The 13,270-nt window shown below is 35.9% G+C and overlaps 1 protein-coding gene across 6 annotated transcripts in view; it reads right to left on the minus strand.

Moving 5' to 3' along the window:
• Positions 1–13,270, minus strand: part of CGNL1 (cingulin like 1) — a 52,614-nt gene that overhangs the window by 30,074 nt on the left and 9,270 nt on the right. For 4 of the 6 annotated variants that reach the window (XM_021532070.3, XM_021532066.3, XM_021532069.3 and 1 more), the window contains exons 2-8: positions 7,025–8,624; positions 6,415–6,509; positions 5,415–5,508; positions 4,411–4,512; positions 3,876–4,024; positions 3,245–3,380; positions 1,385–1,597 (exon numbers count right to left, since the gene is read on the minus strand). In XM_021532070.3, coding sequence (XP_021387745.1) covers positions 1,385–1,597; positions 3,245–3,380; positions 3,876–4,024; positions 4,411–4,512; positions 5,415–5,508; positions 6,415–6,509; positions 7,025–8,605 — 2,370 coding nt within the window. In that variant the 5' untranslated portion in view covers positions 8,606–8,624. Of the gene's footprint in view, positions 1–1,384; positions 1,598–3,244; positions 3,381–3,875; positions 4,025–4,410; positions 4,513–5,414; positions 5,509–6,414; positions 6,510–7,024; positions 8,625–12,220; positions 12,298–13,270 lie in introns of all 6 variants that reach the window. The other 2 variants (XM_021532071.3, XM_021532067.3) reach the window with 2 other exon arrangements.

Here is a 13,270-nt window from a genome sequence, read left to right on the forward strand (position 1 = left end):
TCTACTTTTCTCTCAAAGAAAAAAAACGAATTCAGTTCATGCAGCTCAGACAAGTCAAATATCATCATGATTATATAAAAAAAAGTGAAGCAACACATTTAAGCAAAGCAGAACAACCTCAAGTACAAGTCCTAGGCTGCATAAACAAACTAGCATTTATAAAATTTTCTAACCTCTGAAGAAAATGTCACATTTAAAACAAACCTTTAAAAGGATAATCTTTTGTCAGAATTCACTCATACAATACCCATCCAGCATCTTCCACATGAGCTCCTACTTTGCTCATAGGACTTACAAAGCTTTGGAAACTTATTTCCAGCTTCAAGCTTAATTTTCCTTCAGTTCCGTGTTATGTTTTAGGTCACAACCAGCAGGATAACTACAACCCACCTAAGACCAGTGTAGGTAACAGACATAAATTAGCATGGATATCTCTAAGCATAAAACTAGGCCTACAGTTCTGACATATTGGTCAAGCCTCATTTGCCTGCAGAAATTTTCTCAAACATTTGAGAAATAAAATGAAGGAATAAAAAAGACACAAAAAGCTGTCACTGTAAAAAGAATGCTCAAAAGTTTAAGAGAACTGTCCTCATACCAAGAAAATCTTTCAAGATATTCCTACCTGCTGTCTCTACAAAGAAAATTTCACAAAGGACATCTTTTGGAAAACAATAATACACATGTCTGAAACCTGTTCCTATTCTCCCTCTCACAAAGACTTCCTGCAGATGCTGGAAGAGGCAATTCCTTCAATTCTGTTTTCTTCCTGTCTGATTCAAAACACCCAAACCCCTGCTGTTTTTTTGTGCTCACATACCTTTGACCATTCAGTAAACAAGCTTAAGTTCAATAAATGAAAAGGACACAAAATAAAACACAAACCCCCACACTGATATTGAGAATCTGAATGGGAAAGGTGGAACAATGTAGCCATAGAACAGGATATGACACAAGAAGCTGAATGTAGGAACAGTGACCTGCAAAGAACTACAGAGAACTGCTAGAAGTTATTTCAACAGTATGACTGGCAAAGCACACCAGTGTTCTTCAAGGGCATCCTCAAGGTCTTGGTGACTCTCTTTAACCCAGGACAAGCAAATGGTTCTCTGCACTGTACTCCCATCTATTCTCCCTCAAAATTTGCAATTAAGCCAATGCAGTAAATAAGTGCTTGAAGAAAGGACCACAACTTCAGCTGTGACAAACAATCAAAACATGAGATGTGTATGAAACTAAACTTAATCTCAGCAGCCAAGAATCTCCTGGCCTAAATCTTTGCCTATTTTGCTAACAAAATAGTAATATCTGAAAGTATGTTGTACACAGCATCTGAGAGAGGTAGAATCTTCCCCTGTAGAGGTTATTGTTAGCACTTATCTACCTCTGTTGCTTTCTCCAGGCTCTGTCGAAGATCCAGCAATTCTTTATCGTGCTGCTCTTTAAGTTTATCCATCTCTGTGTCATGGCTGGACACTTCTTCTTTAAGTGCTCCTTTCAAAGCTGTGAGCTCTCTCTCTCTCTTTCTCAAAATCTCTTCTTGTTGATCTTTTGCTATCAATACTTCTTGCAGATCCTGCTTTATTTGCATCAGCTCCTAAAGCCCAAAATGAAACACAGCTGTGTGTCAAATAGCCCCTGTGGATGTTCTGTTTATGTCTCACAGAAAGAAAGCACTTAAGCTCCCCAAGGACACCTTTGTTTCATATGATTGACATATAGTAAGCTGAAAATTTGCTCAACACTAATATTATTAGAAGTATAACATATAGCTGATGTTTTATATAATAGGTCAACATAACTGATGCTGCAAAACTACCAAAATATTTTAATGGTGTATGTTATGCTATCTGCAAATAATGCATGAGTCACTCCTATATTGTGCTTGCACTAGCAATAAGGTAGATAAGAACAAAGATAAAGCACTTTCCCCCAGGTGCAAGAGAAATAAACTGAGTGATAATTCTTTGCTTTCTTTTCTGCTGGAAAAAATAAATAAAGTTGCTTCTTCAAGTCTGAAGACAAAACAAGTGCTTCCCAACCAAGTCCGTGTCTTCACACCCTTTCTCCTCCCACCAGGGTAACGCTAGAAGTAATTTTCCTTCTACAAATCTGTGAGAAGGAACTGGAGAGTCAGTGAATCTGAAGACTAAAGATGCATACAAAAACACAGAATAACAGAAACAATCCAAAATGTATCACTTCAAGAATTCTCTAATTTGGTATTTCTCCAACTGTGAATAATTGTACTTTCAAAGAGAATGCAGGCTTCCCCTCCACTGAAAGAGGATCAGGACATCTAAACCACTTCTGACACACATCACCTACTCTGCCATTAAAAGCCTACAATGGAAGAGATCCTACCACCATCTCAGACAGCATCTTCCTCCATTTAATTATCAATATTAACAGAAACTTTTTCTAACACTTAATCTTTGCCTCTCTGAAGCTAAATCTCTCATTTCTTACTCTATCTCCACACAACATAGAAAAATTTATCACTATCACCTTTACAGTAACATTCTGTAAGATGTATTCTTGACTCTTCCCTCACTTCTCTATTCAGATTGAAGTTCTTCAAAGATAATGTTTTTCAGTACTATCATCATCATTTGTGATATTTCCCTACTTACTTTCAACTTTCAGTTACAGTGTCTGACCTTTAAGACACTCATTTAAGAGTAATCAAATATCACCCATACAAAACAAGGTAGTTATGTTGTTTATTTCATCATTTTATTATAACCAGGGCCACAGCTTCACTCTTTCATCCCAAGATGACAGAAACCCTGTAATTCTTTTGTTCCTCTCCAGACTCATCCCTTCTCTCCCTGGTCCCACCAATAGAAAGTAAACAGTTTAGAGGCTCCTTTGTTGAGTTATTTTAATTTTTTTACGTGAATCTCATGTGGCTTTGATAAGATATACATCTTCTTTAAACTAATCTTCCCTGCTCTGACCCCAACTCCTAATTGCTAAAACTGACTGAGATTATTATCTGATAATAGCAGATAACTCACCTGTCTGTCAACCATTAAGATACCTGTTCTCCTGCTCCATAAAACATTGGTACTTACACTCTGTATTCCTTTTGGGGTTAATAGCAACATGCTTTCTTAGGATCCCTAATAATGCTACATTGTTTTGGATTAATAGCAGAAAAAAGCAAAGGCATGTATTTCTGTATCTTAGTCTCCTCTTTTCATGCAATTTTTGATCCCACTTCTGATATTTCGTAACTAACCTCAATCAGAATCTCTTTCTCCCCTTCATCAGTGTGTTTTGCGTTATCCAGTTCATCATGCATCTCAGAGAGTTGGTCTTGAAGATCTCTGATCTCAGTCTGGTGTTTTTCCTGCTCCATCTTCACTTGAAAAAGCCTCATCAGTAAAAATCAGATAGAATTTTTTAATTTGTAGAAATACTAACTTGTTCATTCAAGTACTAAAAAGATACACATTCACATGTTGCCACAAGAGAATGGGATAAAATGAGGCAGAAAAATTAAATGTCAGAGGGGTAAAAATGAGAAATCTTCTAACCAGGTATTTAAGAGAGAAGCTGTATTTTATTTCAGACCTGGTACTCCAGTCATTGAACTGTTCCCACATTTCAAAGACTTGAACAATATATTTGGACTGTGAAATATTAAAAGCAATTTGCACTAAGAGGAAGATGATAAATTCAGCAATCTTTCTCTTCCTTACAGATATTCTAAAGACATGACTATTCTAAATGGTAGAAACATTTCCTACAGTAACAAAATGCCACTTGTCTGGTTCCATCAACATATTCTGGAGACACAGGTACTTTTAATCTAAAAGATTTAAGAAAAGGTACACATTTCAATAATAACTTTGCTAGAATTAACTCACTCCTCCAGGTTTTGCCTGAGTTCCTTCTCATTTTCTTCCAGCTGCTTTTTTAAGGCTTCCTTTTCACATATACTTTGATCAAGCTGCAACTGAAGGTCTTTCAGACTTGCTCGTGTAGCATCTCTCTCTTCTTTGGAATTTTGCTGATTCTGAATTTTGTACACCAGAAGTTAAGCAAAATAACAGACAGAAGCTACATGATTAATACAGTTTGTCTCTCAGTCTATGTCTGTCTCACTGCAATCAACAGATTGACATTTACCTCAGCAGACACCTAGGAAGTGCATTGTGCATGTGCTTAACACTTTTATTGACTGCTCCAAACTCCTTCTCATATACTAAGAATGGATTTGTTACAAAGGGTAACAACGCTGTGACCAGCTACCCCTTAAATAAAGTCTTCTGAAAAAGCACAGGTATACCTGGATTAAGAAGAATATGAAGCAAAAGGGATTCAGCTGGAGGATCAGTTGTCACTTATTTTAAAAAGTGTATCTGAAATAATCAGAAGCTTTATAACAATAAAGTTCCATACCCTAATTTCCAGATCCAGTTTTTTCTCTAACTCTTCCACTTTCCTTTCAAGTTCTGCTTTTTGTTCCACCAATGCTTTTACTTCAGCCGAAGAATCCAAAACCTGCAATTAAATAGAGACATTTATTCCCACAAAGCCAAGATGTTCCTTGAGAATAGCTTCTTATTTTTTTCATCTAAAGCAAAGCTACAAGCAAGACTAACAAAGCATAGCATCAACTGCCTGAGCTCACCAGGGATTTTTCATATGGGTCAGGCCAAGCTAAGATTTTCAAAGGAACCATGATTTGGTTTTCATAAAACTTCTTGGTAATTGCTCAAGGCATGTTGACAATAAAACAGAAAATATACAAACATAAAGAAAAATTCAAATTAGGCAACATATTACTCAAATCACGTGTACTTCGCGCCAATTTTACTGAGATATCACTAATTATGCAAAATGGACATCAAAGGAAAGCATGACCATACGTTAAGACAGGTTTTCAGATACATTTTTAGGTCATTTCCTAGGACGTATTTTGCAAATAAATAATGCTGTGATTAATAACCAAAGCTACATGAGTCTCTCATGCTATGTCTGTCTCACTGCAATCAAAAGATTAACATTTATTTCTGCAGATAAAATTTTATCTTTACCCAAGAAATTTCATATGAATATACCTAGCATTTTTCTTCATTGCTCCAAACTCTTTCTCAAACACTAAGAGATTTCTTAAAAATGTTAACTGAGCTGTGAGCAACTACACTTAAAATCTTCTGAAAAAGCACATGCATATCTAGATTAAGAAGAATATGAAGAAAAAAAAAATAATGTTTACTAATTATACTCCAGGATAAAATAATAGGCAATAAGCATTTAATCCTTCTCATGCCATCAAAATTAAGCTATATTCCTGAGGGACTACATGAATAGCCTAGTAGAAGTCAGATTCAGATTCTTAAGGCCCTGCCTGAATATTGCACTACTTTGAAACAAGCCAAAGCAAATGAAAAATTCTTTACCTGTGTTTTTCCAGCAGCTCTTGACTTTAAAGTCTGAATTTTCTCAAAAACCAAGTTCACTTTCCGCTTTGTTGCATCGTCGTTATCAGGACTTCTAAACAGACAGTACAAATAAGCAATGATATGATCAAAGTTACTATTTTGTTAACATCCAACCAAATTCAGACTGTCCAAATGAATAAAAATCTCCACAAAAAACCCCAAAATAATACAAACAAATCAGAAATTATCTTAACTATGATTTGCTAAAATCTTCAAAGAGAGGAATGGAAAATTTGTATTCCAAATGTTTTCTAAAAAGTCAACCAAACAAGAAAAGACCTCTGAACTCTTGAAGTGCAAATCTCTTCTGCAAGATTATGGCTGTGGAAAGACAGATATTCAGCATGTGTATTACTCAGACATATTGAAATAAGAAGTAGTTAGTTCTAAGTTTTAGAAGTCCTGACTACTGCACCATAAAACAACACTTGAACAGGTCCCAGAACCTGCTATATCAGGAATTAAAAGAAATTTAAATGCATCATGTATTTTTAGATAATTTAACCTTCCTTTACATTTCAATAAGTTATCAGTAGAAAATACAAAGTATTAAAAGCACAGAGGGTTTCTGTCAAACCTTAGGAAATAACAATTCATTGTTGTTGCTGTTTAAAAAAGCCGAAGGCTTAAGGTTCCATGAGGTACTATTTGTATTCTCCAGTAACCTCTATATTATATGAAGTTTAATCCCAGATGTCTTTAAAAGACAAACCATATTCTGATTCACAAGTTTCAAGTGCATTTAATCATATCCTTACAACACCTTATGTAAGTACAGAAACCTGGGTATTTTGAGATCAGATAATGGCTTAGAGGACACAGCTGAGATACAGAATTGTGAAAGAGATGTTTCATCTAATTATAGCTTTCACTTTACTGTTTCACATTTCAAATTTAATAGAAGACAAATATTGAGAAAATGCAGTCTCTTATCCAAAAGTTAAGTATGTTTACTGACCCTTCCTTAAGGTAATTGTAAAGAATCTGCTTAGCAGTCTCTTCATTTGTTTGCTGTGCAAGATCTTGCTGGCCCTTTAGCAGATCAGGAGTTGACTAAAAGATAAAGATAAAAGTCAAAATATAAAAATCCTGTGATAGTTGTAAACAGAACAAGTATAATTGGAATTTCCCATTCTATCCTATTAGTGAAAACTTTTATGTGCTATGGATCTGAAGTTCCTAAAGATCCACTGGAGTTTTGCCTTACTGTAATAAGAAACCATACTCCACACCAAAAGAAAACAACTTGATTTTGCATACATACCTTTTCACATTCTACTTTTGTGCATCTATGCTTAAGAATCTTCGTAACATCATTTATGAGAACCTGTTTGGCCTCACCATCTTCCTTTGCCCATATAAAAAACAGTTGTTTTACAGATCAGGTTTTCTATACTTATAACAACAACAAAAAATTATATTTACATTTCTCCAGAACAACCCCTTTTGGAAGTATTGTATGATGGGAATTTGTTCTAATGAAGACCAGAAAAATACACAATTAACAATATGGCAGCTTTCATATGCTACAGTGCAAAGAACAGGTTAAAGAATGAATTCAAAATTACCTGTATATTAGGGACAGATGAACATGTTTTTACAGAAATCTTCTTGGCTCCTGATTCAGGGGTAATTGTAATTCGGTTTGGCAACAACAAAGTAGAAGTTACTGTTTTAACTTCCTCTCTCTTACTCTGTCCTGGGAGTGTAGCTGATCTACCCATCAAGCTGTCTGTATCTATTCCATTCTGTTTATGGTGTTGCAAAGAGCTGAAACTGCTACTCTGAGTGTCTTTGTTGGGCATTTGCAGTTTTCCAATACTTCGAGCAGACATCTTCATCTCTTTGGAAGGTGACTTTTGATCTCTGGATAACTGCTTGTGAAGGCAAACTTTAGATGGTCTCAGCAAGTGTTCAGTTGACTTACCCAAGCTTTTACTGAATTCACCTAAATAATCTGAATTTACATCAAGTCCTAATGACAAGGCACTATCAACGCTTCTTGATCTTTTACGATCATCTGGATGAATTCTGTTCCTTTTTCCTGACCTGCCTCTTCTGTGAGCATCAACTTTCTTATCAAACTTTTCAATTAGCTGATCTACTGCTGGAAGTGAACCAGTGTCAATATCACGACCGGTTCCTGGCAAGAATGGAATGTATCTCCTGTTTTCATGGCGGTTAACATTGTCTGCATAGATGGCATACTCTTGGTCATCCAGTAAAAATCTGTATAAGGAATTTGCAGAAGTGGGAGTAGTTGATGAGGACGAGGATCTTCGGGAGTCATTCAATACTGGCCCAGTGGAATCTTGCCTGCGGAAGGGAAGAACATCTGGTCTAGGTTTCTTTGTCTCAGGATAAGCAGGGGGACTAACACAGGGGGATCCTCCTGCAGATGAAAATGACTCTGAAACACACACATCACCTGGGCTGGTTGTGCTGCTCGGACAATCCTGCAGCTGCTTATTTGGATCTTCCACTGACCTGTTCAGATGTATTTTTTTTGAATTTGCTTTGGTTGACTCTGCAAGGTGCGTATTTGTTTTTTGTAGGGACACTACTTTTGATGAGGAAATCCAAGGCTTTGCTTCAGTTTTTTCATCTGCAAAAGACTTAGATTTATTGCATACAGAAGACTGGTAATTATCCAAGTTCAAATTATTTTTTGCAGGATCATAAGGCTGCAAAAGTTCAGGATGTCTCTGAAAATTCAACAAATTTGAGTATTTCATTGTTTCATCTTTAAAATCTGGCAATCCGCTTTCCTTTTCATTCACATCGGTTATCTGCATTTTTTTAGGCATAGAGGGTTGCATGTGCTGTGTTCCAGCAAATTTTGTATGTTCACTGATTTTGTCCTCCAACTTAAAAGCAGTACTGGAGTCCATGGCTGGCTTGGTTACAGTCTGAGGAATGACATGCTGTTCTTTTCCAGGAGGAGGAGGATTTTCTGGCAAACATCCTTCCGTATTGTTCAGTACTATGTAAGGATGTCCATCGATTCCTTGGACTCTAATGCTGACACCATAAGACCCTGTCCTAGAATTTTGCACATTTTTAGTTTTTTGAGTCTCTTCACTTGCGAGTTCAAGAGTGACTTCATAGTCTTGCTGCATGTGCTTAAAACCAGCAAAATATGGCTCCATGTCTATCAGAAGATTATATCTGAACAGAAGAAAAATTACAAAATTCTCATTGTTTTAAGTTAGATTATTTCATTAATTACTTTATTCTACCATTCAATGTGATGATAAAGACTAATGGCAATAATGCAGGGAAATCAATACCCAAGCTCTATCAGGCCCAAAGTGAATACATTGTGATACAAAGACAAATGTCAGACTGACATATTCTGATCAATGTAATGTCATTTTATGAATGTTACCTTCACAGAGATTGTGCTCATTGCTTTGCAATCAAATTACTTTAAATATAAGCAACTCTGGTACAATTTTTTGAGTCAAAGCATGACTTCTCAGTATTTCCACTATATTTACTGAAGACTGTACCCTTCACTAACCAGTGATCGTTTTAAAGACAGCCTTTTGTACCAGCCATATTAACATTTAAACATAAGCCCAGGACAGCAAAACACAACCAGGCAGTTTAAGGTTTTATGAGTTTCAGGTAACTAAAGCACTGCAAGTAAGATCAACATCCTCATTCCTTTGAGTTGTGTTTTTTATGTACTTGGGTTTCAACATTTGTTTCTAATGACATCTGAAAATAAATTTTTTTATTTATTATCTCATTGTCACCCCTAAGAATAAACTTTCCTACAGATTAATTTAACAATCTTCCAATGCAAGCTTGTTCCAAAAAAACAGTTGCTATTTTAAAACAAGATACTTTGCTGAGCAACAAAAATGGAAAAACACTGCTAGTATTTCCAAGGTTGACAGTGCCTTTTTCAGATCCAATGGGAATGCTAACTCCAGCCTTCAATCTAGAAAACAATAAATTCAACCCTACCCGTGTTTTTAATGTTAAATGCCATTCTTTCTTTCTCTAACAGCTGGGTTTGCAGGCAGATTTACTTTAGTCTGTTGCAGATTATTAGCCAACTGTCTAAAGGCAGAGGCAGTGCAGTGACAGTACTAGTGTGTCTATAAAAGAATGGAACACAAGACTGTGAGTCTGATACAAAACCTGGAGAGAACAAACTTTTGAACTTAGCTGGGGAGTTGAGTCATCACTGTGGCCTGACAAACCCAAGATCACTGAGCGATGGTAATCAGCAAGAGGAAACCAAAACAACAGGATGTCTCATGGAAAAACAACCCTCTGCAGCCAGTTTCACTCTCCTGTCTATCTCAGCATGAACCACCCCCCTCAGATACTCTAGTCAAGAGCAGAGTTCTCATTCTTTCCTGACAGTGAATGAAAAAGTTTGGCTCAATACTCATAAAATACTAATTTCCATCCAATTCTTCCTCCTAAGCAGGAAAGCTTCCCTCAAAAATCTCTCTAAAAAAGCTCCTCTCTAAAAACCAACTCCTGCTCCTCCTCAGCAGTAGGCTTATAAATTTTCACCAATTTCATATGGCATATTCACATGTGAGCATTTGAGAGAAACCCCTGATTTACACACAGTTGGTCACACTCATGTGTAGTGGATGAATATGTGAACATCTTCACAAAAAGCTCTGCACTCAGCAAATGCCACTAAGACAAACTAAGGAGTATATGAAACTTTACACTACGCCTTCAAGCTGTATTAGCAGACCTATAAAAAGAGTACAGTTTATCTGAATTTCTCAGCAATGGCAACAACTAAAAATATAAAAAGGAGTCAATAAAAATAAACCTAAAAGCTAAAAATTAAAAAGGATTTACATCAATCAGCATAAGGAGCAGATAAGCAATACATTACAATACAATTACAATATGTCTGTTTGGGGGTGACTGCAAAAGCAGTGCTTTCAAACCTGTTGCAAATTTGCTAAAAATATTAAATAACCAGAAAAAAAACCACAAACAACCCCCATCCCCTCAAAAATAACAACAGAACACCAACTCCCCTACTATATAGGGGAAAGAATATTTAGGTTAATAATCTAACTTAAATTAATATATTTAATTTGTCTCTAAAACCATAAAGAAGTATGTGTATTTGCCTTCTTCACATGCACTGTACTAATAAAATTTTTACTGTACAAAAGGATAAAACCTTGTAGAAATAAAAGGGCTAAACAAACAAATTTTTAAATGACATTTTAACTTTCTGGAACTGTGAAAAAAAGATTACATTTATAAGTTCCCATGACATCAACAACAAAACAAGACAGATGACCTTACTATTCAAATATTTGAAGGTTTTACATAGAATTTCTATTTTATAGGATGTCAAGCTGCATTGGGTAATACTCACATGAACTACATAATATCAAACAGTTGTTTTACAATACACAATAAAGTGGTTTTGCAATTTTGTAAGCAATTTTAAATTAAAGAAAAAACATTACTGGCTTTCATCACATGCAGCCTTTCTGAGGAAATCCTGAAACTATGTTAATTGATTAATTACAGTTACAGTCATTCTCCAGCACACACATTGTACAGTCACATCTCAGGCTCTGGCAGGGTTACAGCAACAGAGGAGGATAAGAGGACTGAAGCTGTTCCTCTCCCATCTGTCTGCCCCACTCCTCTGACAGATGTCACCATGTCAAAAATGAGAACATCTGAAAACTCTGCTGGCTCAGTACACACCTCAGCCATGAAAAACTGCAGATTGGCATTCTCGGGTAAATGAAATCAGCCTTGTGCTCCATGCTGTGACCGACTGAAATCCTGACATCTGATCCAGTGCAGGAGCTGACAGCTGGGGGCCCTGACAGCTACAACTGCCCGGTTTTAATCTTCTGTAAGGCTGCTGAAGCCCTCAAAAGTTACGACAAAAGAGTCTGTTTATTCTTCATCTTATGAAGAGAGGTTAGATATTTAAATGGCAGCTGGGAAGGTAATTGTTTGTGTGGCTCCTTGTTACATACTTGTAGTTAAAAAAATAAAGAAGATTTTTTTTTTTTACAGAGAGTGATATAAGTCCTAATTCCAGGTTTTCTACCAAAGTAGTTCTTTAATGTCTTGCTAGTAATTTTATTTGCTATCTCAGGGTTTAAAAATACAATTTTCAGAAAACAGAAGCAATGACTCTATTAAGGTTTTAAACAGGTGAATGACTTTCATTCTATTATAAAACCAGTTCCTATCTCTTATCTTGAAGTGTCATTACAACATCACATACAAATTAATCAAGACATAAAAAAAGACTAGTTCAAGAATTATTTTCTTTTGAAAATATTCTACTTGCTAAAACAGATAATACAGTCAAGGACATACAATCATCAGCATCTTGCTATCAGGTCAGCAAGTAAGGTATCACAGAATGATGGGATCACCTATTTTGTCAGCAACGTGGCCTTGGACTGCTTCAGGTGAGCAGAAAATTTCAAACTGCTATCCCTGACAATGAAGTTAAAACACAAATTCAATCTTTAAAAACTTCTGTGAACAAATAAACAAAACTGGCACTCCAAGCTGCTCAAGCCTTTCAGTTTTGAGATTTCTTCCTAAAGTAAGACTTCATAAAGGTATTTAAAACATTCATTTTAAATATGGACTTCAGTGGGTATGGAAGTCCCACATTTTATCATTACTCAGAAATGGTTCCATTTTTCTGAACAACTTCTTTTTGCCAAAAATAGAAACTATGACATTTGTTGTTTATAAAGAGAACTTGTCAACAGAGGTTTTCAAACCTGAAAATCCAACACTCTGCATGTTCTTCTGTAGCACTTTGTTGTTCAGTGGTGATATGATACTCTACAAAAGAACACTGAAGGTTTAACAAGTCAAAAACTTTTTTTTAATTCCTTGAAAACATTTCCTTTCACAGCTATTTTATAGCTAGCTAACAAGAGCTATGTGAGACCTGCTCACAAAAAATAAAACCTCTGTCATGTGGAATCCTGGCTGCCCTCCCTGAAAACAAGGGACAGAAAAGAGTGCCTTTGAGAAACATACTCCTGTGCCAGACATGTCTCTTCCCTTCTTAACATTACACCATCACAAAGGCATGGACTTGTCTCCACAACTCATTTCTGTTCTTCTTTAACCAAAACTACAAGGCAGATTTATTCAGAAAAATTGCTTTCCCAATCCTGTTAAATGCCAAACTCTGCATGAGAGGGAATATGGAGGAATAAAAGAGATCTGACTTGTTTTATGGCACTAGGACTCCTTCCTGGCTTCCTTAATGTCAGAAAACCAGAAACTCCCACACATCCAATATCACAATCCTGAGTCTCCTAAGACTGGATTATCTGAAGATTTTTCATTAAAGGAAGATGCGGGAATATCCTGTTATGTCCTCTTTGGAGGAGAGAACTTTGAGAATTCTGAGAATTTTAAACTATTTCAAGCTAAATTACAAATTATATTTGGTTCCATGTAATTTATTTCAAAATTTTTATTACCAGAAGAAAAAAAAAAATCCTCATGGTCCCCATTATTTAATCAGTGTCTTTTTTCAAAAAATGGGATGTAACAGTTTATGATTGTTTACTTCAGATATTTCACACGCCCAGCAAAATGTCAGGAAGGAACTATAAAATTTGTTCTCCAACCTTACATAACACTGAGCTTGCCCTCCAAGCTAAATAATAGATTCTCTGTGCAGCTGACTATTCAGAAAGTATCAGCAACATCACACAAAGTGGGTGTTAGGTCAATAATAAATGACAGCATTATGGAAAAAGGACAGGAAATAACTTCAAGAGAGAACAGGAAGGAAAACTTACATAGTGTGA

Source organism: Lonchura striata, chromosome 11 (assembly GCF_046129695.1).
Source record: "Lonchura striata isolate bLonStr1 chromosome 11, bLonStr1.mat, whole genome shotgun sequence".
Lineage (NCBI taxonomy): Eukaryota > Metazoa > Chordata > Aves > Passeriformes > Estrildidae > Lonchura > Lonchura striata.